General features: G+C 41.7%; 1 protein-coding gene across 4 annotated transcripts in view; it reads right to left on the bottom strand.

Annotated features, from left to right (window-relative positions):
- The window catches only part of DIP2C (disco interacting protein 2 homolog C), a 333846-nt gene that overhangs the window by 134635 nt on the left and 176831 nt on the right, over positions 1 to 22380 (bottom strand). For 2 of the 4 annotated variants that reach the window (XM_064444999.1, XM_064445000.1), the window contains exons 2-4: positions 21396 to 21467; positions 18610 to 18777; positions 7831 to 7941 (exon numbers count right to left, since the gene is read on the bottom strand). In XM_064444999.1, coding sequence (XP_064301069.1) covers positions 7831 to 7941; positions 18610 to 18777; positions 21396 to 21467 — 351 coding nt within the window. The remainder of the gene's footprint in view (positions 1 to 7830; positions 7942 to 18609; positions 18778 to 21395; positions 21468 to 22380) is intronic. The other 2 variants (XM_064445001.1, XM_064445002.1) reach the window with 1 other exon arrangement.

The raw sequence follows: 22380 nt of genomic DNA, 5'->3' as shown, positions 1-22380 counted from the left end.
TTGTCCTGATTGAGTTGTAGCTTGACATTAAGTTTGTAAGTGAGCTAGATCAAACATGAGATTAATTCATTTCTGAATAAGTGTGTCTACAGTCAGGTTAATGAATTCAGATTAATGTTTCCAAATATCCCTCACTCACCTGAAGGGTTAATAAATTTTTTGTTTTATGATGAGCCAGCTTAATATAGATATGCAGTCCTGTCTTGATACATAGCATATTCATCACATTTTTTTTCCTCCTTGTTCTGTGGAGTAATGTTAGATGGCAAGGGTTCATTAAGAATGATTCCTCAGATCTTCCCATTCCATCCTTTCCTCTACCATGCACTACATCTCACATATTCTCACAGTGTAATTCTTTTTTGTCAGTTCTGGCGAGATTGCAGAATGAGATTTTGAATGTCCTTTCAAAACTGCAAAGTATAAGCTACCCATCTGTTTTAAAATCACTATGAGGTGAGCTGTAAACATGCAAAATGTCGGCAACCTTTGCTACGGTTCTTATGCACACTTACCTCATGGTAAATGTGAACAAGTACATGGTTAAGGCATGTACCGAAGCTGCTAGAGCAGTGCAGCTTAGCTACCTAGGGCCTGGTGCCAACTTCTCTAGGATTTGGGTCTACAGGGAACATTCTTGCATTGCTAGCTCCCTTACTATGCCCCTCAAACCTAGCCTGGGATGATTTGTTTTGAAGCTTAGTTATTTCATGCTCAGTATAAGCTGTTCAGTATTTTCCCTATTGAACCACAGTGTGGGAAAGGTGGCTCAGGAATTTGAGCTGGGAGAGTTGTAGTTAGGATGCGTTTGCTTTGGCAGTATCTCCAAAAATCTCCTATATTAAGATGTCTTTTAAAAAAATTGCTGAGTGCGCTTGGAGAACGAGCTGTTCTCTGCACTGGTGGGATCTCTGGGGCAGGGGTTGGCAGCCCTCCAAGAACGGGGTACCAGAATGATTTTTTCTTTCTCATCTTCAGAAGTTAAACATATGGGAAAAAAATCAGCAAGAGCGAGTGGGAGTAGGGAGGTACTCCCTCCCGAGAGGCCAGGTACCACAGCCACCTTACCAGCAGTACCCCTCCTCCATGCTACCAGCTGAGAGATGCTGATTCCACATATGGCATTTCTCAAAGTACTCCATTTCTCAGGTCCCAGCTCTATGCTCATCTACTCTTGTGCCTTTCAAAATCTGTCCACATAGTTCATGTAGCACATGTGCTCTCATCCGCTAGTGTCTCCTCTAGGACACTGTGAACCCTTAGAGACAGAGGCAGCACAATTTCACTTATGCTGCTACTTCCCACATCGTTTCTGACATCTGGAAAACTCCGTTTTTAGAGCTCACCGGTCTCATTTTTCTTAAGCATTACACTTGCTCCAGGCAGTGCAGAACACTGGTCATCCTCAAGGCCTCTTAGAGACCTCATGAGAAACAAGGGACTTAATAAACCTGGCCCAAGCCATCTGTCATATCCTCATCTCATCAGTGGAGAATTCTACAGCAGAAATCACAGAGCCAAGAGCCACTGTCTCATTCTTCACACATGCATATGCACTTGAACATATTACACCGCATTCCTTACCACTGAGTACTGATTTTTTTTTTTAGTTTTTATTTTCTATTGGTGCATACTTCTTGTGTACTTACAACATCCTTTTTTTTTTTTTTTTTTACTGACAGACAGGGGCTGTGGAAATGGTGAAAGCCAGGTTCTGGTACAGAAGGCAGTGCTCTGGTTTTCAGCATTGGGATGGAAAACTGAAGCATTCTGTTTTGCTAGGTTGGTAATGAAGTTGGTAAAGACCTGGCGTTCCATTTCTTCATGTGTTGAATACCCTGCTGAGGGAGGATAACATACTTGTTCTCTGGAGAGGAGTTAAAACAGGTGCTGAAGGTCTCCAAAGGAGACTTCTTCTCTGCACCCCGCAGGCCATGACTGGTTGAGAAATGCAGATCTGAGGGAGATTCACTGTGATCAAGAAAACAATTTCTGATCACAAGGATCTGCCCAGTTTACCCATGGGGTATTTTGTTTAGAACTGCCACAGGAGCAGATGCTGCTGTACTGCGCCGCAGCCTTTATGTGGCAGCAGAGCCCAGCTCTGCTTCAGGCCCCCAGAACAGCCAGCCACGGGCACCGGGTCAAACCCTAGCAGCGGTATTACTTCAGGGCTCCACTGTGGAGAGGTTACAGATCACTATTTTAAGCAACATACCAGTAAGCCTGTTCTTCCAAATGCAAGACAGCCTAGATGATGGTATTTTAAATGATGGTGGCAGAAGCTTCAGGTCCTTCTACGAGGGATTTCAGTGTTAGCAGGAGCAGAATGTAGCCAATGCTAACTGGGGTGCAGACAGGTCCCTAGTGACTGGAAGACATGTAGGGCCAACAGCCTCCGAAAATCTCAGTATTCAGCTGAGTTAGCTCAGTTAGACAGCATGATAAGGCTGTGAAGGCTCAGTCATTCAGGTTACCTACTTGTTTACTCCACCACATAATTCCTGTCTCCTTATCTCAACACACCATACCAAATCCATGGATTTGCTGCTTCTGAAGGTACCTGAGAAACCTTGTTTCTAAACTGCACTAAGGAAACAAAGCTTTATGCCCAACAGCAGCTACATCTACATGACCATTATTAACCTTGTACTCAAGTCTGTGCCTGATTTTGCAGTCACATCACTTGAGCCAGATCAAGCCAGGCGCTGACATCTATTCTGCATGCAGAGGCAGAAGTGAAGCGCAAGCCAGTTTTCCTTTGCCTGGGTTTTCTTGCCTTAAAATCTGCTGGCCAGTCTCTTGGCAAAAGTTACTGATCCATCCTACAGAAACATTTGGCTTAAGTGTCATCTTGAGCCCTCAAATAATGTTAAAGTACAGGCACAGGCTAAGGAACGGCAGCTGTTACGAGAAAAACATTGCTGTGATCTACATTTGGCAAACCTTTCCAAATACTGTTTCTAAGTGAGTAAATACTACAAATTTTTGCATTCAGTAGTAAAGAAATGAAAAATGCTTTTGAATTAGTATCAGCTGAACTAGCTGACACATTTGTATAAAGTAAAGAATATAGCTTAACCCTGCACTGATTCAGTTACTCCACTTATAGCATTATCTGTTTCTTTAGACATTTGAAAAATGATTGAAGAAGCTGACATTTTGAAACACAATAACTTCAGGATCCCTTCCTGTATGAAAAAGAAGTAGCCATGAAATTCTAAATCTTTTTGGTTTTAAAGAAATAGACTAAATTCCCAATGTAGGCTTAACTCTAAAATCAAATTATCTTAAAACACAAAATGTACCAGGAACATTTAGGAAAAAAAATAGTCTCCATAAACTCAGAGTCAATTTTATTTAGAATGCAAAAATCATAGAATACAGGTTTTCAAAAATATAGTGCTGAGAAATTCTGTTACAACATTAATGACATAATAATAAAAAAGACTGAAGTGAGAAAACAGGTAGGGATTTAAAATGTCACAGTCTGACATTTTCCATAATAAAAGACCATAAGTTGAAGGTGATATTAGTGGCAGCAATGATTTTGAGTCTCCAAAGAGAGTTCATTAAACAATCTTTGATGACATCTAAATTTATGTAAAAAGCAAAGGCATGGAAGGAGAGTTGGATGACTTTCAGATGTTAGCATTCCGATTAGGAAAACCTTACCAAGAAGAGACAGAAAAGGACTTTGATCAGAGTTGGAGTGGAGGATTTGTTTGCAGATGTTAATTGAAATAAATTGTGTAAAAAAAACTAAGGAAGGGAAATGTTTTCCTAGAAGTGAATTACTTATTGGTTAAAGACTGCGAATTCATTTTGTTTTGGGCTTTTTCCAAGAAGATGTGCCAAATATGATAACAAGCACTGAAACTGGGTAACAGCTAGGATCTAATAAACACAGTATAATCGGAGCAGAGATGCTGAAGTATTAAGCACAGCAAACGAACAAGCAAAACAAAGGCTTCTACCTGAGGCAAATCTGAATCTGAAGACAAGACAACCAGAAGGAAATCTGACTTGCAAGTCTGTAACCTGCAGTAATGGAGAGTATCAGTCATGGGAGCAAGAAATAGACTTCTGATCTCACAAGGGTGATGTATAGAGGGGAGAATATAATCCAGGATAGGAACATTGCTCTGTATCTTAGCAAAGATCCTCTGAAACTAAATCTAAAGAAGATGATCTGATAACTTTTAAAATTGAAATGGAAGTTTACATTTACCTTCACTGACATTTGCTATATATAGTCGTCTTTTGAGTGAGTGAAGATGCAGTAGCTGTTCAAACCTATTTGTTGGAGAGCTTGGTGACTTGCCGAGGAGTCATGCTATAGAGCAATCAAGGTAGGAAATTCAGAGCCCTGCCATAAGCCCTGCCAAAACACTGTCAAGCTTCCCAGTTTTAACACCAAGGACATTTTCAGAGCAGCAAAAGGGACCCAAATTTACACCGCAGTCCTGCCTCTCTTAAAATGAGACTCCTGCACTAATAACCAGCAACCCTTTGTGCTCAATTCCTTACTTTTCCTCTCAGCAACAGTTTCTTTGTTATATATGTATCATTACAACACCTCACCCCAGTCCTAAGGCAGGACCTTATGTATCATTTCACTGAACAAAAGCCTTCTTTTTAAGGCATCAGGCAATGACTGAAACCAAGAAGCAGCAACACCAACTTGGCGTACTCCTGGGGTACCAGGACAGGCACACAGGGAAGATGTGCATGATGTCTCCTTTCGCCCATGCCCACGCTGACTCAACATCTTACTTTACAAATGGCAAGCATAGCTCAAGCAGATGACTTTCAAAACACAGTCAAATACACATGCTCTGGAGAGTCACGGCTTGGAGGTTTGAGGACCATGGGTTGCACACCCACAAACTAGACAATTTCAGGAACAGTATTTTTACCTGTTTAACAACACTGGGTAGAAATCAGATGATTTTTAGTGTAATGTGGGAGAAGCTTCTAGGAGCTTATATATCAAGGAATAATTATGCAGATCACACAACCATTCTTCGACAAAAAACCGGCAGCATCTACAGAGTGAACCCAAGGTTTCTGAGGAGAGAGGGGAGTTTTTCAAATTTATCAGAATGGTCTGGACATACATGAACTTTCTCTGCCAACATTTATCGTTTCACTTTATTTTAAATGGGATTGGCAAGCTCTTTGACTAATGGAATGAACCAGAAGTATGTTAAAGAAGATTTAATAAGGAGTTCTTTATAATATTCCAGTTGTGTCAGCACAATGTGTCTGACTGTGTACAGCAAGATGCATCTTTCAAACACAGTCCAGAACTTCGAGAGTTCCTCCGCGCTGTCCACACCCATTAGTCCCTGGCTCCAGACTCTCAGCTCGCAAGGGTCTCTCTGCCACAGTGGTGCTGCTGTCTACAGCTCCCTTATTCTGCAGCTGCAAGAGAGGCAGCAGCAGACAAACCAGCCCATGGCCCCTGGCTGTCATCTGAGAAGGGCACTTACACGGCAGCACTGCCTGTAACAGTTGAAACAACAACTGAGCACACCTATCCTTCATCCAGTTAAGGTGTAAGTACATGCAGTTTATGCATTCAAATATAAGAGTAAAGAAGCTTCAGAGCTCACTTTTCCTTCAGTTGTAAAACAATCACTTCCTTCACTGTGTGTCATATCTGGAGCAGCATTATGAAGAAACTTGGATCCCATTCATCTGGAAATGAGATTTTACCCTTTTGTTCAGCTCTGAAATTCATTTTATCTTCCCTTTATCAGTGCTTCTATTTAGGGCATAATGATGTTCACAACTTGCTATACTTCAAATTAGATATTTTTCTTATGTTATTCATCAGACTAGAATCAGTACAATAAAATCCAGCTGCGCCACAGAAGCACAGACTGGTGGAGGCCAGCAGGTACCTCTGCAGATCATCCAGTCCAACAACCTGCTCAAAGCAGGGTCACCTACAGCAGACTGCCTGGGGCCATGCTCAGTCAGGTTTTGAATAGCTCCAAGGATGGAGACACCACAACCTCTCTGGGCAACCTATGCCAGTGCTTAACCACTCTTAGGGTAAAAACGTTTTTTCTTATGCGTGAATGGAATTTTTCGTATTTCAGTTTGTGCCTACTGTCTCTTGTCCTATCATTGAGCACCACTCAGAAGAGTCTGGCTCCACCTTCTTTACTTCTCCCATGAGGTACTTACACACATGGGTAAGATTCCCCTGAGCCTTCTCTTCTCCAGGCTGCACAACGCCAGCTCTTGTAGCCTCTCCTCACATAACAGAGGCTCTGCTCCTTAACCGTCTTTGTGGTCTTTTGTTGGACTCATTCCAATATGTCCACCTCTCCCTTGTACTGGGGAGCCCAGCACTGGATTCAGCATCCAGATGTGCCTCACTGGTGCTGAGCAGAGGGGAAGGATCACCTCCCTTGACCTGCTGGCAGCATTCCTTTTAGGCTGTTGGCCTTCTTTGCCACCAGCGCCCAGCTGGCTCATGTTTACCTTGTGAACCACCAGTCTTTTGCTGCCAAGCTGTTATCCATTCTGCCCCGGTGCATGGGGTTATTCCTCCTCAGGTGCAGGACTTTGCATTTCCCTTTGTCAAACTTCACTAGATTCCTGTTTGCCCACTCCAGCTTGTCCAGATCCCTCTGAATGGCAGTACACCCATCTGGTATATCAACCACTCCTCCCAGTTTGGTATCTGCAAATGTGTGAAGGGTGCACTCTTGTTTCACCAGCAAGGTCACTAATGAAGCTATTAAGCAGTACTGGAGCCAGTTATTTACTCCTAGAGTACACCACTAGAGGCTGGTGTTCAGCTGGACTTTATGCTGCTGATCATAAGCCTCTGAGCTCAACACTTCAGCCAATTTTCAGTCCACTTCACTGTCCACTTATCTAATCCGTATTTCACCAGTTTGTCAATGAGGATGTTATGAGAGAAACTGTCAAAAGCCTTACTAAAGTCAAGGCATACAACATTCCCTGCTCTTCCCTCAACCTCCAAGGCAGTCATCTCATAGCAGGCAGCTATTAGGTTGGTCAACTTAATAAGGGGATTTCACAAATCCATGCTGACTACTCCCAATCACCTCCTTGTCCTTCATATATTTAAGAACAGTGTCTAGGATTATTTCCTCCACCACCTTCACAGAGATCAAGGTGAGGCTGACTGGCCTGTAGGTTCCCAGATCCTACTTCTTGCCATTCTTGAAGACAGGAATGAATCTTGCTTTCTTCCAGTCCTCAGGAACCTCCCCTGATTGCCACAGCCTTTCATAGAATTGAGAGTGGCCTCACAATGGTGTTGGCCAATGATGAATCCCATCATGTCCCATGGACTTGTACACGTTCAGTTTGTTCAGATGTTCCCTGTCCTCATCCTCCTTCGCAGAGGGCAGGTTTTCACTGCTCAAGACTTTCCCACTGGTCTCAGGGGCCTTGGATTGCTGAAAGCAAGACTCACCAGTAAAGACCAAGGCGAAGACGACATTAAATATCTTGGCATTTTCCATGCCCTTTGTCACCTGGTCCCCTGCCCCACTCAGCAGTGGGCCCACATTTTCCCTAGTCTTCCTTTTGCTGCCGACATGCCTGTAGAAGCCCTTCTTGCTGCCCTTCACATTCATTGCCAGATGCAATTCCAGATGTACTTTGGCTTTGTAACTCCACCCCTGCATGCTTGGACAGTGTCTCTGTATTTGCACAATGAATATTTCTCATGTATAGCCTCTACATGAATTTACAACAAAATTATTTTTTAAAAAACAAAGAACAGAACCAGACATTTCAAATTTTCATTCCAATTCTGTGGTCTTCAGTTCTACTTACCCGATCTATAGCGCTCATCCCGTGACCCTGAGGACCTGCGACGGTGGTATCGAGAGGAAGAGGATGGAGTAACAGGAGTTCGACGTTCTTGTGGTAATGCCTGGTCTACCCCTGCATTAATTAAAATAAAATAAAATAAAATAAAATAACATAAAATAAAATAAAATAAAATAAAATAAAATAAAATAAAATAAAATAAAATAAAATAAAATAAAATAAAATAAAATAAAATAAAATAAAATCTCATTCTGATTGAATTCCAGAAGTTAATAGTGAAGAGGAGTTCAGCCTACACTAGAAGTAGAAAATGAACATTCAGTGGCTAAACCATGTCATGCCTATCGGTTACACAGTACTTGCCTCTGGTCAGCTTTTGTGCTATGGTTATTTTCCCGGTTCTCTCTAAGACAGCCTTCTTCCAGGATCACAGACTACCTAAGAGCATATAGACAGCAAGCCTGGTGGTGTTTTTTTTTTCCCAAACAGGTGCGTATCATAAAGTAGTATTCAGGAAATATTTTGATGTGCTAATAAAAGGTGGACACCACTGCAGTGGATCTTCAAGCTTTCCTGCAAATTGGTTAAAAACAGTTCCTAGGAAGGCTTAGCCAGTGAGTATTATGTAAAACCTCATGCGGTTGGATGATGTCGGCTGGTGACAGCTAACCTATGGAAACTAGATACCCTGTGGGAAGGGAACTATATTAATATCTACAGGCATTTTCAGCTACCAAAGGCCAGAAAGTAAACAATAACTGCACCAAGCCAGGCTGAAAATAGTAATCTGTTCCAGCAAAACAATAAAAATAACTCAGCCTTATAATATATACCTGCAATTTCTCAGTATGCTGGGCCTAAACATCCAGTATTTAAGATTCAGACCTTGTATTCATCCCTTCCCCAGAGCAAATTTGCTTTTTTAAAAGAACAGGTATTGTCTTGCAGGCTCCTTCAACAACAGTAGTGGTATAACAGCAGCATTGTATATAAACACTTCTAGAAACTGATGTTCCTTGGCAACTTCCAGAGAAGAGTGAAGTGAATTACTTAAGCAGGAAAATTCAAACAAACAATAGGAAAATAAAGCAAACCTGGATCTGTAATAGTGGCAGAATATGCTACCCATAATACTCTTCCAAAGAACCTGAGCAGACAGGCCCAGTAAGAGATGCATTCAGCTTACAGCTGTTAAAGCACAGAGCGTTAGGCGCTGTGATGCACAGGGGCAAACACCCAGGAGTACCTAAAGAAATGAAATTAATTCTCTCCTAATATTTTTTGCTGTTAGAAAGTACTTACGCACTATGTGTAACTGTAGGGACAGAAGTAAAACTGGTCTCTTGCACTTAGGGTTGATGGTAAGAAAGATCTGTTAAAATTACTTAATTAAATGACTAATAATTAAGTATTCAAATGGATGACTAATAAATTGAAATTGGGTTCAACAAAACAATGCTTGGAAATATGTTCATATTTTTCAATTAAAACACAATGTAAAAACTCTCCACTACCATTTCTGAACTATTCAGTGCCTGCTTATTGGACAGCGATAGGAGTTTGCTTTTCTGGAAACAAGAATTTTTATGTAGAATACAGACCAACCGAGAATGCTGTGTTGACTTCTATCAGTCTCAATTGTTCCAATGGACTCTTTAAAAAGCATCTTTCTTAAAAAGCTGGCATTATATACTTATTTCTTTGTGAAAACAAACAACTCAAAATACAGCTTCTCTCTTAAATCTTTGAAATATCAGCCATGTCAAGTCTGCTTTGATTTTGTGGAGATGTGTCTGATTGGCTAAAAATCATACTTGGAGTAAAATCTCACAGGCGCATAGGAGAGAGTGAATCCATGAATTTTCTTTTACTCAGATTGTGATTCGTAATTCATACTCTTAAATCAAATAAAATGTCTTCATTTAAATGATCCTCCACACTATAGTACTATATAATTTCACTTGCCCTCAAGCCTTTATATTCTCTAAGGCAGGTGAAATAATCAGAAGAAATATTTTTGCATCATTTGTATATTTAGATTTTTCTTTATTGGTCACCCTGCGAACCAGCAATATGTCGTTAACAACAACATTAATTTTGACCAAAAATTTTCAAAAAATTGTGTTTCAGTCTGTACAAGATGCTAACCACCTCTATTCATCTCAGTCCCTATCCACATTGTCAGGAATGAGATACTTTCTGGAAATCACATACATTTACAAAAAGCCTAAAAAAAACCACCCAAAAAACGTGCACCTGAAATTGCTGCTGTGTCACATAGGTTTTGTGAAGGAAGCAGTGCCATAACTTCCCATGGCAAATGACTTCTGTAGGGCGGTGGCGTGCGGAGAAAAACAAACAGAAATAATTTAGGTGTTGCTACTGAAGTACAACATCATGGAAAAGGGGATTAAACACATCCTTCCAACAGTGAAACCATATGCTTTTGAAATTCTGAGGGGAAATTAAGTTGTGAGGAAAAGCATCAGTTACAAAGGGGTGCGCAGCAGCTGTAGATCTACCTTTCTGGTAGACCTGAAAGCCACTGGACAAAATGCATTCAAGCCCGTGGTTTCCTTCTCCCGGTCATTTGGCTATGAGACACCTCAGGTGTCTCAGTCTCTTCTTCTGCAGCTGTGGGCAGCGCACAAAACTCTTTTTCAAACCATAAAAATGACAGTGCCTGTAAGGTAACCTGAAACACTGACCCTGAGGTTGCAGAAGAGAGCAGGACACCCAACTGGCCATGCAGCACTGCCACCCACGGCACTCCCTGACACTGCAGGGGACTCTTCCCTCCTCTGGTTCACCATGGAGATTGTACTGCTACTTGTTCTTACTACAGATACAGAATTCTCATATCTAATCTTAAAATTGAGACACTTTGACTAGTTTACCTCCCTCCTACTTTGTACACGTGTTTGTTCTTTTAAGTAACTCTATTCTAACACAATGGTTAATATGGAGTTTCTTCTTATATTTAGGAAAGAGACAGCCCCAACATCCTACACTAGCAGTCATTTAGGGCCATAGCAAACTAAATGAGAATATCAAAATATCTTCTGCTTTTATGAGGTCTGGTAATCATTTGATGGCTTTACTTTCCACTTTTCCATAAATATAAAAACAGTGAATAAACCTCTACCCAAGTACAGAGCAGGACGTGTGAACTTGGCTTGCTGATAGCACCGATGTACATGAGGAAATTAATTCAGCACTAAAATACAGAGGAGAAGCTCTCCTCTGCAGAGAGACGTCTCTTACTAACTTATTTCCATGTGAGAAAACACAAAACATTGCTCCACTTTGGAGAGTAAGAAACCTGATGATGGCTCCTTACTGAAGGGTCTGGAGCAGGAATCGACCGGTACCGCCTAGACTCACACCCTCTATTCCCGTGGACCCGCGCCCTCGCACAGCACCAATGATGGCGTGAGACAAAGTGCACAATAGCGAGAACCTACATGCTGCCATTCCTGAGCGATGGGTAGGAGTAAAAGCCATACAGAATAATGAATACCATGAATTCAGTGAAGTGTTGCCATAAATAGCAAGGTGGTGTTAACAGCAGAATTGTTCACCTCCATGAAGGCTCTAGCGATACAGTGCAGTAACAAGCATTTTTTTTTTTCCCCCACTTGTACTTCTGAACATAACTAAAGCCCAAAAATTGATAGCTTTCACAGCCAGCACACAGGTCCGTGAGTTAAGTGCTAATGCTTGTTCTAGTGCGGCTTCGCCCAGATGCATTTGTGAATCGGTGGCAGCGGTGGCGTTACGGGCTTTCAGAATTTATACTTGGATCGATTCCTAAATTTAAGGAGGCGGCAGAGCAATGAATGGCTTTCAGAAAAGAATGGACAGTGTCATGCCAGTGCCCTGTGTGCAGACACAATCACAGACACTGTCAAACTGGCATCATTCTTAATACTGCCATAGTCCACCCCCAGTCTTGCAGCTAAAGCAGGGTTTTAAAAGGTAAGCATAATTAGCACTGACTAGACTCATTATAAGTCATGAAGAATTTTCACAAGATATATATGCTTGGAATGCAATTATTTTATATAAAAGGCTGAGAAACCAGTGCTTTATGCTCATGACATTACACGTAATCATTACGAAGGTGCACTGGAGCAAACAGCCACATTCTTAATACAAGCATTAGTTCATTTATCTAATGCTGCCTAATGTGGGAGTCAGCTTGCAGATTAAGAAACCTATATTTAGGTGTCTACAAGAAGGTGCTTAAGATAAGCTCCCCTTATGAAAAATAGAGACCTAGGTCAGGACTCAGGAGTCTAAACAGAGGTGTCCAATGTATTTTCAAATGTTGTAGACTGTGATATCTGCCTTGACCAGAACAGCATGGCCCCCTCTAAGCCCTGTTTTATATGTGCTTGCTCTGTGCAGATGTCTCTGATACCATAGGAAATCCTGAACAGTATTAGACACCTATCTTCAGGCAACTCCATGAGTCCAGTGAAGCCTTCAGAGCTATGCAGGTGACCAGTGGAGGTATCTGCTTTGCAATAAGCTGAAAAGCTCTCTGGGTTTCATGAACTGAATTAATTGTGTCTCTTCACATAAGAATGGGAGTTTAAATATCAGGTTCATAGGCAGATAACTTAATGCAGATATATCAATCTACAAATCCTAATCTGCAAGCTGGATCCTGCCTTGACTGTGTTTAGCTAAAAATGCAAGACCCTCAGCAAAGCTATTTAAGGAACACCACTGCAAGCTGGATAGTTTTATTCTAAGTGAATGGAAGGCAAAAACTGTCAGCTGGAAGCAGGTTTCACCTCCTTCCTTCTTCTTTTTTATCTGCCTTCACCTCTCTGTTCCTCCCTTATTTATTACTTCTTTTTGTAGCTCAGGCCTATGTGCTGATAATGTGGCAATAGCTGCATTGCCCTCTCCATCAGAGGACAATTTTTTCCTTAATGACAGCTGGCAAGTTGCTTTGCTGTGTCTCTTATTCCTACGTCTGTGTCAAATTTTTCAATCTAAACATATCTAAAAGCTGAAATGTCTCATTGACAAGAAATAGAAGGCATTCTTAGACACAGGGTACATTTATTGTTCTAAAACTAACTTAACAGTGTGTGACCCTGGGACAGAGAGAGCTGTAGGACAAACCCAGCAACACCAGGGCTACTGGGAAGGAAGGCAATCGGTGTTTGCAGTGCAGTTTTAAGGAACAGCATTTACATTCTGTTCAAAGTATTTCCTGAGCTTCTACGTAATGGCTGGTGGCTCATCTTTAAAAGAAAAGCCAGGTGATGAACACACCGTGTATTTTATAAACAGGCTAAAAGTCACATCAGCCCCATGGAACTTGTTACTTAGTGTGGCACTTCACTCTTCATCAAACGTACATGCATCGGAATAATCTCCCCAGGGAAGTGGTTGACTCGGCCACGTTGGACGCCTTTAAGAGTTGTCTGGACAGGGTGCTGGGCCATCTTGTCTAGACTCTGCTCTTCCCAGAAAGGTTGGACTAGAAGATCCCTGAGGTCCCTTCTAACCTGGGATTCTGTGATCTAAGAAATTAATTCACAGGATAAACCAAAGGAGATTTAAAATGTGATACTCCCAATCAAAGACACCCAAGAAAGCAGAGCCACTTTATGCTAGATAAATATGGAGAAAATGGAATTTCTGATTAGGTGTGCTCAGTTAAAAATCTTTCCTTCACAGGTGAGTTTTCACATGCATTCCTGTACTTGGTTCTGTTTTCAAAAAATGCACATACTTCACATTGATCATCTTCTTTTACGGGATCAAGTGTAGCCTGATGAAGTCTGCAGATGACACCAAGTTGAGTGGGGAAGTAGACACTCCAGAAGGGAGAGCTGCTCTGCAGGGAGATCTGGATAGGCTGGAGGAGTGGGCCAGCAAGAAACTTATGAGGTTCAACAAGGACAAGTGTAAGGTCTTGCACCTGGGAAAACATAATCCAGGAGTGCAGCACAGACTGGGATCCACCTGGCTGGAGAGCAGCTCTGTGGAAAGGGACCTGGGGTCCTGGTGGGCAGAAAGCTCAACATGAGCGAACAGTGGCTGCTGCGGCCAAGAAGGCCAACAGGATGCTGGGCTGCATCAAAAAGGGCATCGCCAGCAGAGATAAAGAAGTCATTATCCCGCTCTACTCAGCGCTTGTCAGGCCACACCTGGAGTCCTGTGTACAGTTCTGGTCCCCGCTATACACAAAGGATGTGGACAGGCTGGAAGGGGTCCAGAGAAGGGCCACCAGGATGATCAGAGGACTGGGAAGCTGCCATACAAGGATAGGCTGGGAGAGCTGGGTTTGTTCAGCCTTGAGAAAAGGAGGCTTAGAGGGGATCTCATCCCCATGTACCAGTACTTAAGGGGCAGCTACAAAGAAGATGGAGGTTCCCTTTTCAAAAGGAGTCCCATGGAGAGGACAAGGGGGAATGGACACAAGTTGCTCTTGGGGACATTCCGAATTTCCCAAGAGGGAAATATTTCACCGTGAGGTCAGTCAACTGTTGGAATAATCTTCCCAGGGAAGTGGTTGACTCGGCCACACTGGATACTTTTGAGATTCAGCTGGACAGGGTGCTGGGCCATCTTGCCTAGGCTGTGCTCTTCCTAGAAAGGTTGGACTAGATGATCCCTGAGGTCCCTTCCAACCTGGGATTCTGTGATTCTTTCCTTATTACAATCTTGATCTTGCCTTCCAGCATTTCCTTGCAAGCTTTAGCTTTCACTTCAAGCTTAGCATGGCTATCGTGGGCTTCTTCTTTCTTCTCATTATCTCAGAGATGGTTGACATCACATTACAGCTCCAATTCATAAACAATGTTTGATTTCCATTTTTCTCTAGATAGTCCCACAGCTTCAGTGTACCATTTGAAGATTCTTTTAGGAGAGGATGTTGAAAAAGCCTACCTATCCACATAGGAAACACATTCACCAATGTGTTGGTCAGCTTACATTGCCAGCAGTTTAATATCTATCCTTCATAAATTAGCTGCAGACAAATTCGGGCAGTATTGTGAATTCCAGCAGGTTTTGATTTTGACAGCAGCACCCAGCTCTTCACATGCATCCACTGGCTCCATCTCCTCTGCTCCAGCACAGACAAGCTTTGTTTTAAGGCCCTCAGCGGTATCTCCCCTTTCTATCCGCCATTGCTCACCTCTGAGCCATCTTTTCTCACCCATTTGTCAGATTTTTAGACAAACATCTTCATGTTTCCTCCTATGCTCTTATGTTTCACAGATGGTCTCCATGGACATCAACAAATATTTCATTGAAGTTCTTCAAATTCTTTGAAAAACACCCTCTGATGTGTACCAAAAATATCCTCCCCCAAAAAACTATCATGCTGAGTGCTGAAACCACTACACGCATTACTAACTGATTTCATCATGTACTCATTTCCTCCCTTACACCCATTTCTTTGGCCTTACTCTTAGGGTGTAAAGCCTTTGAAGGAAGGTATTTCTTTCTCTGTGTTTGAACAAGGTTTAATATTATGAAGTCTTACTGCAGGATAGGAAACAGAGGTGTCATCATAAAACAAAGAATGCATAAGATGGGAACCAGGCTCTCAGTCAGCATGGCAAAAGAGAAGCAGTAACCATCACGCTTTAAATGATGGCATCAAGGGGCAGTTCTCAGATGCTTTCAGAACCTTCCTTTTTAACTAGACTAGACTCTGCAAGGCATCCGCCAATTCAAACCAAAACTAGTTTTTAAAAACAAGACTTACTAAGCATTCATCTATGTGCCATAGTTTCTCATCTGTGAAAGATCTGTCACACCGTTTTCAGAAATGTGTCCATGAGTTGTGCAATGCATATGCCTTTCAATGAGATCCATGTTCTCAACACACATTTATGCTTTGAAATGCCCCATCGTGGTTATCCCTTGATAAGATCTTTAAGAATTAGGAAGGCAGATGTGATAGGAATACTCATTAGTATTAATGCAGAGAATACATGAGGGTTTTTTTTACATTCCAGAATCAAGCTTTGTTTAAACATTTGCTTGCAATCCTTGCAATCCAAGTAATGTTGTAATCCAAATAACGTCTGTGAAAGAGAAAATTAAATTGTAATCACCAACTTTACTTTCAGTGCCCAAAAGGCTAGCAGCAGGCATAGCTGAAAGCAAATGTATGCATGCATACACAGAGAGAAGTATGCAAATATATGCACACATTAGAGATATATATATATAAATATGTGTCATGTTAATAACAGAGGCTGCGGAAATTGGTTTCTGTAATTCTACAGAAAATTGTTTCTTCATAAGGTGAAGGGATCTTGTGTGTGAATGTATCATTCCCTCTGCACTGTGTAGCTTGAAATCTCCCCGTGCTGGTGCTGTTGGGCTCCAGCAGTGGGAGAGGCAGTGATCTGTCTCTAGGCCTGTGAAAGGAGCAGCAGGTACCTTTTAAACACTGCATCTCACAGGTTTATTAGCCATAATAAATAAAGCACTGGTGACTGGTCTACATGGTTACGCTACAAATAGAGCTACGCTGGTGGTACCAATGATGGGAAATTATAGAAAGTAATCTAGTGTAGACACAGCACTTGATTAAGAGAGAATGAACCACCCATGTCTAAGCTGTTAGAAGCAAAGCTTAATTGATAACAACATCGTCTCTGTTCTGTGAATGAATAATCAAATTTCCTGGCAAAAGACTGGAAGCAAATTGGGCAAAAACACAGTTTATGGGGGATGCAGGTAATTTAGTTATTTTTTCTTCTAGGGAGGGTTCCTCTTAATAGCATGCATGCAGCTGTCCACATGTTATCTTACGCAGAACTAACTGATCGAATCAAGATAATCCTCAGAAACATATTCTGAAATAAATGTCTGTTTAAGTGGTTATTCTTTCAGCTCTCGGCTGTCAGGGCTCCTCTACAGAGGCAGTAAGAGAAAGGTCACAGCACAAGAGAGATTGGGATATACGTGCAGATATAAAGGTCTGGATTCACTATTATTTTCAGATGTCTGACATACCGGCATGCTAAGGAAAGAAAAACTACTCTGCGCAAAGAACGTATCCAGCTACAAACTGACATCCTGAGAAAGCGTTTTGAGGAAACAAAGCTGTGCTTTTGTCTCCCTAAATTAAAGCAGGTGGGGATTTAATGGGAAAGAAAAAGGGGTCTCTCCCTATCCCTTCTCCCATTAACACTGCCAAACGCAGCATATCCGTTCCGGATTTCTGGATGTTCAACAGCCCAGCTGGAACAGTACAAATGTCCTTTGCATATGTGCAGTCTGTGCAGCATCTGGATGTGTCAGACCTATTGTGGATGCGCTATGGAGTCAACTTGCAGATGTGCAGCACATCCAGCACGTTCCCCATGTGTCAGACTCACTGCACGTTTGCTGTACAGCATATGTGGCAATATTCTCTCTGGGATTGTCCTGTCAAAAATAGGGAGCCTAAAAGTGAACTCCCACATCACTTAGTACAGTATCGACCACGTGGCTGCCCAGCTTCCCCTTTCAGATTAGGATTATATCCATTCCTGAAAAGTAACAGCTCTCCCTTTCTAAAATGACAGTATCCCAATGAGCACGACAAAAAGACCTCTGGTATATGTCGAGAGATATATATGTGTGTGTGTGTGTATTTATGTGTGTAAATAGCCATCCCTTCCACTGCCTACATTTAGCACTTGCATCATTTTATATCATTGATTCTGTTAAACCTGAAATTGCAATTTAAGTTTAAACATTCCCATTTTGCAAAAAGTCTTGGGCAGAGGAAGTTAATCATGTCAGACTGAGGGAACCTGACTTAGAGCAGCCTCACGTAAGAGGAGAAATACAAACACCACAGTCAGAATCTGATATGGATCTCCTCTATAGCATTATAGCAAATTGGTTTGAAAATGAGCAGGGAAGAGTGTCTCAAAGGGATCATCTTTTTACAGGTATGTCTGGTCCTGACAGAACTGCAAATCCCATCTTCTCTCTAGCCATCTTACACCATGCCTGGACTGCCTTGTGGGAGTGTGCACAAGCACACAGGCAAGACTGCAATGTCCTCCATGTGCCCACATGGTTGGAAAGAGAAAATCCAGTGTCTTGAGGGGCCGTGAATCCTCTGCAGCGTTGCTACAAACCCAGGGAGTAGGAGCAGACTGCCTGCCACCAGCCACAGGTCACCCTGGGGAGGGAGGACGGGTGTCTGCTGAAGAGCACAGCTCTGCAGGCATGCCAGGGGTCATGCCTTTGCAGACATGTAGCCCTGAAGAATGTTATTCCTCCAGTCTGCTCTACCAGCCTGATGCCTGTTGCTAAGTCAGCCTGCTTCTGAATGGTTTGGATGTGAGTAGAGCTCAGGCAGAGATCTCTACTTGAAAATAGCGCAGAATTAGGGGTGTTTAGATTTTTACAGCTTTCTCCACGTACTGGCGGGCTTGGACCTGTCCAGAGATCTGTAAAAAGGCAGTGCCAAAAAGGGAATTAGAAACACATGCCTTCCTGTGTTTCACCAGCTTATTATATGAAACGCCCTCCAAAGTATCCACGATATGGAAGCTGGAGAGATGTTAATATGTTCAAATGTTAATAAGTAGGAGTATTCCTTCTCCCTTCCCATCACTTCATTCTTAGGCAGATAAAAGTTGGTAACGGCCCTCCAGATGTTGTCCGTTGGTTGTCCTGCCTTGTCACTGGCAGCTCCTAGTCTATCATATTGATGTGGGTGTCTGCCAGAGGCTTCCAGATGAGTCACAGTTACAGACAGATATGGACTGGAAAAGATACATTCATTGTGCTCACCAAAACGAAAATAAAAGAGAGGCCGGTTTCCTGCTGTGCTGGCTGCTCTCTCTCTAGCGGCCGCTTCCCGGATGTCACAGACACCAATGTTGGCAGTGCGGAGCATTCTTCTGGCAGCTCCTTCACTGTGTTGCAGTCTACACCGTACCGCGGCAGCTCCATTCGCTGCTGTAACAAGTTGAAAAAAACTAATTAATTCACGTTTAGTTTTTTTACATTTGTTACAGCAACGAATGGAGCTGCTGCCCCCATGCAGTAGAGCACACATGCACACACACGCATAGACACCACAGGACACTCATGGAGCCAACGCGGGTCAATGTTCCACTCTGCCAACATGGGCGTTAGTAATGTTAGCAAAGGTGCAGCAAGAGGACTGGATATCCCAACAGAGGAGAACTGCCTTTGGATTTCCTTTAGTTTGTTGAATGCTGTCATGGAATGCAAATCCCTGCCCTTCCCCAATGCTTCCAATCCCAGTGAAAGAGCCATGTCCATTCTCATACTGGTTTAAAATATCTCTAAAACAACTATTCCCTTTTAATAACAAGATCCAAGACCACCAAAGCTTATAAATTCTTGCAGTTCCCCATCAAAACAGATTACAAAAAAAAAAAAAAACAACCAACAAAAACATGACTAATTTGGTCATCTATGTGATTGTTCAGATATTAACAGAGGCTTACAAAAGGCAGCATCTGTTCTGTTACCCTGTTTCTTCTTGGAAAGGATTCATCTCCCCCTTCCTAGTGAATGGGACCTCAAGCTGTTCAGATGAGTAAAGTCTTAGGAGGAGAATATCAGATTGAAATGTTTCAAGTTTAGTCCAAAAGGTAACACAACAAAACAAACAAGAAGTACAAAGACAGCAAAGACCCAAGCACGAACAATATAATTTTCTGGAGGAAAATACTTTAAGAGAGTAGAAGCAGTGTCTTCCACTATAATAAAATAGTTCATTTAGCCATCAGCTAAATGATTGAGCTTGATGTATGTACAAGAAAACAATGGACAATATTTCAATACTTTTCATCCTATTATAATCTTCCTTCACTCATCCGTATCACACATTCCCAGTGCAGGATTTTCTGGGAAGTGGTAGAGCAGAAAACAGTCGCTCCATTCTTCCCATCATTGAAACAGCTAAATCAGCTACATCCTCAATCATGACTTCTTCAAATTATTGAATGGGCCCTACTATAGGACTGGCTTACAGAGATCCCTTTGCTTCTCCTTACACTGGAAAACTTCAATATCACAACAGAGACCTTGAAACATAAACCTTGGAGGGTTCTCCACGTTCTCTCTTTCATTGTTACTTGCTTGATGAATCCCCTATCAAGCTGTGGATACAGCTTGATGAGAAGACTATGAGCTTTCTGAAGAAAGAGCTGCGTTTTCTTATGTGAAGAAAAAAAAGGCACACCTACTGTATAAAAAAAAATACTGGCACCAACCGCAACACTGTGTTGATGACTACCATGAGGCAACAGTCTCTCCAAAGCTCAGTAAACCTATGTAGGTCTCATGAGAACACACTGTGAAGACTATTGTATCTCTGATAGTCTGGTCAGACCAATAAATACCCAGAAATTTAATAACTGCACCTCTGGTATTGTAATTCTGTTGATTTGATTTGTTTCATTCTCTAATGGCTCTCAATGGCTAGGAAATGTCACAGACACCCTCAGATCAGCCTGTATCACTTGAGAGAATGGTGTCTGTTACACTGATCTGTTTAGTAGAGTTTCTACCAGTGGAGCAGACCAAGTAAAATCCAAAGGCACAAAAATACCATTCTGCTATGGAGCTAGCTAATATACATACACTTGAAGAAGAAAGAACAAGGCAGTGCCTCCACACATGAACAGTTTAAATAGAAAACCATTAACTCCACCATAAAGGCGGGATTTTGTAAAAGAAGGAGGAAACTGGTTCTGAGGCCCACAACAAAAACAGGGCTCAGATGACAGCCAAGCCCAAGTGGAGCCTCTGTAAGGTGAGTGAGATGCCATGAGTGTGTGGGGCACACTCCTCCAAGGCCAACACAAAATGGAGGCCTACACCAATACCTACAACTACATATTCAACTTCATGATCCAGTGCTTCAGAAGACTGAAAGGACTCTGAGAAGTTCTTTTATATATATATATATATATATATATATATATATATATATATATGAAATAATTTCAGTGAAGTGATACACTATTAACTTTAGTCTGAAGACACTTTAACACCTTTTGGGCAAGTACCTGCAACCCATCCCTCATCACTGAGACCAGGTATCTATAAAGGATTGGTTGCCCATGTGTTACAGGATAAGCTGAACTCTAGGGATGTTGCTGGTCAGCCTAGTGTCCTCAAAAGGGAGATTTGGACAGGAAACCCAGAAATGGAGGAAGATACTAACTCCAGGGCCCTCCTCCACTCTTGTGTACGCCTCTGTTCAGAAAGCTTTACTTGGCTGAGGTCTCAGTGAGTTAGGACATCACATTTTCCTCTGCATTTTTGCGTTACTTCTAACAAACAATGCCTCTCTAATGACCCTAGGCTGATTTTCCAGACATAACTGCCAAACCCACAGCAACATGTGTAAAAAATGTACACACTCATCAAAGCAGACATATATATAAAAATATACATAAAATGGATGGAATAAGCTTTTTCTGCATAGAAATAGCTTTGTTTCTGCCACATATATTTCTTCAGAGATGCAGATTTTTACAGTGGCAACTATCAGTACGGTTGACATCTTCATATATTGCAAGCACAGATACACGTACCGGGAGGCTGTGGCAGGTAGGCCCCAATTAATTTTGATCTCTTCTTTTCATATCCCTTCTGTGTGATGTCACCTGCCAAGGAAAGAAAAGGAAAATCAATAAGACGTGGATAAAGACAGTGTGTAGCTGCTTAATGGCAGCACCATCAGCTTAGCCACCACTGCATTGTTTGTCTGCCTTAACAATTATAATGAACAAATGAAAAGCACAGTATGATCATTCCACCCAGAAAAAACTCATTTACGCCAGAGCCATCCTGACAAGTAAATACCCACCCTTGATTTATTCCAGCACTGGAGTCCAGTGGCACAGAGTTTTAAAACCATTTTGAGATGCTATTACACAAGCTTTCAAAAGCTACAATGACCTTCATTAGGTTAATAAACAATGGATTATACAGAGTGCATGGGCCTGTGGTGGCTGGCGAAACACACTGCTGATTAGCATTTTCTATCATTAATGGGATTTTTCTAATCAAGCATATAAGACACAAAAGACTTGAAACTGCTGCTATACCATTTTTGCAGTACAAATATTTTAGCTGATTTCTAAGGAGTACTGAGAGGAACAAAACCAAACCAAAACAAATCTACCACAGATCCACTAGAAAGTAGTAGCATAAAGACTCTGGCTGACTTTTCAATAAAATCTCAAAAACAATTTTGGAGACAAATGTTTGAATATCTTAAATTCAACTAATATGACCCTTCACTGTCTCTGCAGTTTCCTCAGGTAACTTTTTTTTAATGTAAGGATAAAAAATATTTTTCTGTAGAAGTTTCCTAAAATTAAGTGATGGATAATTAGATATAGAGAATATAACATATACTTTTAGTCTTATTAAGAGTTCAGGAGAGGTTTGGCACTGAAGTTGCAATAGTGTCCTAGCTCTGGAGTTTTAGATCTACCTTTAACGGTTAAAATACTTGTTCAAATATAATTCAAATATCTAGATTCTTCTTTCCAAATGTGTGAGCACAGATGC

This window comes from Phalacrocorax carbo, chromosome 2 (genome assembly GCF_963921805.1).
Source record: "Phalacrocorax carbo chromosome 2, bPhaCar2.1, whole genome shotgun sequence".
In the NCBI taxonomy this organism is placed as follows: Eukaryota; Metazoa; Chordata; class Aves; order Suliformes; family Phalacrocoracidae; genus Phalacrocorax; species Phalacrocorax carbo.
The sequence above is the reverse complement of the archived record's forward strand: the minus strand, read 5'-3'. Positions and strand labels throughout refer to the sequence as shown.